This window comes from Microtus ochrogaster, unplaced genomic scaffold (genome assembly GCF_000317375.1).
Source record: "Microtus ochrogaster isolate Prairie Vole_2 unplaced genomic scaffold, MicOch1.0 UNK13, whole genome shotgun sequence".
NCBI classification, from domain to species: domain Eukaryota; kingdom Metazoa; phylum Chordata; class Mammalia; order Rodentia; family Cricetidae; genus Microtus; species Microtus ochrogaster.
This window is the reverse complement of record NW_004949111.1, coordinates 7,945,575-7,949,226: the sequence shown is the minus strand read 5'-3', so window position 1 is coordinate 7,949,226 and position 3,652 is coordinate 7,945,575. Positions and strand designations below refer to the sequence as shown.

The 3,652-nt window shown below is 36.3% G+C and overlaps 1 protein-coding gene across 1 annotated transcript in view; it reads right to left on the bottom strand.

Annotated features, from left to right (window-relative positions):
• The window catches only part of LOC101993482 (charged multivesicular body protein 1b-2), a 57,625-nt gene that overhangs the window by 31,157 nt on the left and 22,816 nt on the right, over positions 1 to 3,652 (bottom strand). Inside the window, exon 3 of the mRNA XM_005366729.3 lies at positions 388 to 534. Within this exon, the coding sequence (XP_005366786.1) occupies positions 388 to 534 (147 nt within the window). The remainder of the gene's footprint in view (positions 1 to 387; positions 535 to 3,652) is intronic.

Genomic DNA, 3,652 nt, shown 5'->3' with positions numbered 1-3,652 from the left:
TTTTCAGACCCAGGCCAGCTGGCCTTAGTGGGTTCCCAATAGAACATTCCCATTGTCTCAGTGTGTGGGTGCACCCCTTGCGGTCCTGAGTTCCTTGCTCGTGCTCTCTCTCCTTCTGCTCCTGATTTGGACCTTGAGATTTCTATTACTGTCTTTAACAGTAAAATCACATTCTGTGTCTAGGTCTAGGTACTGTCTATTTTAGATTATTGATATTTCTTAGTAGACAGCAAATAAAAGTTGATAAGTCTACTGCCAAAATCTTTTTCCTTACTAAGCCTAATTTTCCATGAAGTCCTTTATTAACACCATATCATACCTTGCAATACTCAAATTTGCTATTTTTGTAAGTCTTCCTACTCTCATTAAATACCAGTCAAGTCTTACCTTGCCCATTGTTACTGCAGTTTGAACTCTGGCTGCCACAGCATCAACCCTAGCACTCATTCTCAAGAAATTGATTGCCTGGTTTTTCTGACGGATTGCATTTTCAGCATGAATTCTTGCAACTTCTGTATTGCCTTTCTGAATGGCCTGTTTTAAGCAGAAGTAAAATAGTGTTGAAGAAAAATAGCAAACCAAGACACTGGTGAAGTCAAAGACCAAAAGTACAGCTATTTTTAAAAATTAAATGCTACTAAATTAACTATAGTCTATAAGAGGTTGTAATTAGCCTTTTGGCAGCTAATTATTATAGTAGCTAAATAATAATTTACAATCCTATTCTCTTTTAATCTCATGATTAGAAAATACACATGTATTAACAGTTTAAGAAATTAGAAAATGCTGGACATGGCACATGCTTTTAATCCTAGCATTTGGGATGCAGAGGAAAGCTAATTCTGAGTTTGAGACCAGCCTTGTCTACATAGCAAGTTCCAGGCAAGCCAGGGCTACACAGTAAGACTTTGCCTAAAAATTACAATAGAAAGAAACTAAAAGGTAAAATTGTTCCTAGTTATATTATGATGCTCTTTTCATTGTTATTATTTTAGTACAAATGATCTTAATATATAAATACATTTATTACTGTATAGTTTATAACCAAAGCAAACACATAGAATATAGTTTCAAATCTTGTTTTCTTTCATGCTAAAAATATCACTTTAAGTTAAAAGCATACTTATCTACATCATTGTTTCCTAAGGGTTGCATCATACAAAGGTCACTGTAGTAAAAGAATTATTAGTCATATATAAAATGATTCTAGATGTTACACAGACATTAGGTAGTTTCTATATGATTTTACTGAATAGGCATATGAAAGTGCTGTGTAACAGGAATCCAGCCTTTTCCTGGTATAACAATCAGATCAGGTATACAGCTAAAAGAAAATTAATTTAAAGAAAAAAGCATTAAATAAATAGTTCAGAAAACACAACAAAGTGAAATATTACAAAAACTACAGAAATTCAAGAGTGAGATCCTAATTTTTCAATAAAATAAACAGCAATTTAAAAACTCTCCTAGTATATATAACTTTACACACTTTCCAAATGTTTCTATAAGACAAATACCTGGATATTGATTACTGGATGTAGATGTATATTTAAATTTAATTATACTCCCTATGATGCTTATAATAAGTTTCACCTTCCAGAATAGAGCTATTGCTTTATTCACAGGTAATCAACATAGGCATATTATTATTGTAGTCCATTATGATCTAAGAAGTAAAATGTAGTATCTCTCCATGAGATGGAACCCATACCTCACATTGCTTGGGTAACCAAGAACCTGAGAATAGATAGGCCGATGACCTAGGGGAAAACCAAATACTACTAGAGGAATGTAGCAATAAAATGTCTGCCAATAATATTCTGCTATAATCATTAATCAGTGCCTTGCCCAGCCATCATCAGAGAAGCTTCTTCCTGCTGCGGATGGGAACAAATACAAAGACCCACAGCCAGATATTATTCAGAGTGACAGATTTTGGAATACTTGGCCCTAAACACAATGTCTCCATCAAATCTCTCTAGTGCTTAGAGAATCCCACAGAAGAGGAGGTAGAAAGTGTGTAAGAGCCATACGAAATGCCAGACACCAAAGAAACAAGGCCTTCTAAACACAATAGGACTGACTTACATATGAACTCACAGAGACTGTGGCAGCAAATACAAGGTCTGCATGTGTCTGTACCAGATGGGGTCCTAGAGCAGACAGAAGTAGACAGCCCCCCACCAGGTCCAATCAGAACTTAGTGCCAACTGATATCCACTTGCAAATGAAAAATTTGTAATCTCCAAGGGAATTTCATTGGGGAAAGAAAAACACTCTTAAGGGAGGGTGGGCTGTTAGGAATCTGGTTCTTGAATTTTCAGACCCCAATCGGGACATTTACCATAGTGAGAGAGACATGAGTGAACATGTAAAATATAAAATGGTTCCTATCTTAGCTATAGAAAAAGAAACCAGTCATGTGGATATAAAACACAGATGGTGGAAAACCAGCAGTGAGAAGACTCTGTATAAACAGGTTACTACTAACACACCAGGAACATCAAGACAACTGAAGACTACAAAAGGAGAAATCAGAAATTAAAAGTTCAGTAATAAATTGGATATGGCTTTGGAGCCATTTTAAAACCCTGACTTTTTACTTAGAGGGAAGAGATAAAGATATAGTTCTGAGCGGAGCACTGACATGCTATGACTTCTCTTAAAACACTTCCTCTGGCTGCTGGGTTAAGATTACTTTTATGGGGTCGAGGGGTGGAGCTCTGTAGTTCAGTGGTAGAGTCCTTATCTAACAGGAGTAATGTTTATTGGGCTTGATTCCTAGCACTGGGGAAAAAAAAAACCTCTAAAACAAAAGCATTATGGGAACAGGGTCAAAACAAAGAGGCTAATTGGAAGCTTGTTTGTAATAAGTGAGGTTAAGATAACCTGGGTGGGGATATGGCCTGGGTGGGGATAGGCACACTGGACTTGGTAAGAAGTGATCCGATTTTAAACACCTTTGAAAGATTTTGCAAGGCTCAGATGTAGTGTATGAAACAAGAGGTTAAACATAATGCCAGTCTAAGACTATTTGCTTTGTCTGAAAGGCACACTAGGAATGACAGGTACACCAGGAATGCTGTACTGAAGGATGTCCAATAAGGAACCCTGTTTCAAGTTTGACCATCCAGGTAGAAAGAATAAAGCAGTTGAAAACAGGAATGTTCAGGTCAGATATACAGGCTAAACTAGAATTATCTATCACCATGCAAATAAAGCTAGAATACTAGATTAACTCACTTCTGGAGTCAGTATAGGTTAGAAATCACAAAAGAAAACAGTAGTAAAATGTGCTTGGATGGGCTGTGGTAAGTGTGGTTTCCTAAAAGCCAAAGCACAGAAGTGTTTGAAGGAAGGAGTACTGAACACTGACAAGTACTACTGATGGTTCTAATAAAATATGGTTCAGAACTGATTGGACTGAACAGTATAAACATCTTTCGTTTCTATTGAGGTAGAGGTCTAAGTGTAAATGAATAACAAAACAAAAAATAACAAAAATTGAAGTGGAAAGAATGAGAGTTAACAAAATTAGGGGGCTATTTGAAAGGGTTTTGCATCACCTTTCACGATAGCCTCAAACAGCATAAAATATCTTGGGGTAACTCTAACCAAAGAAGTGAAAGATCTATTTGACAAGAACTTTAAG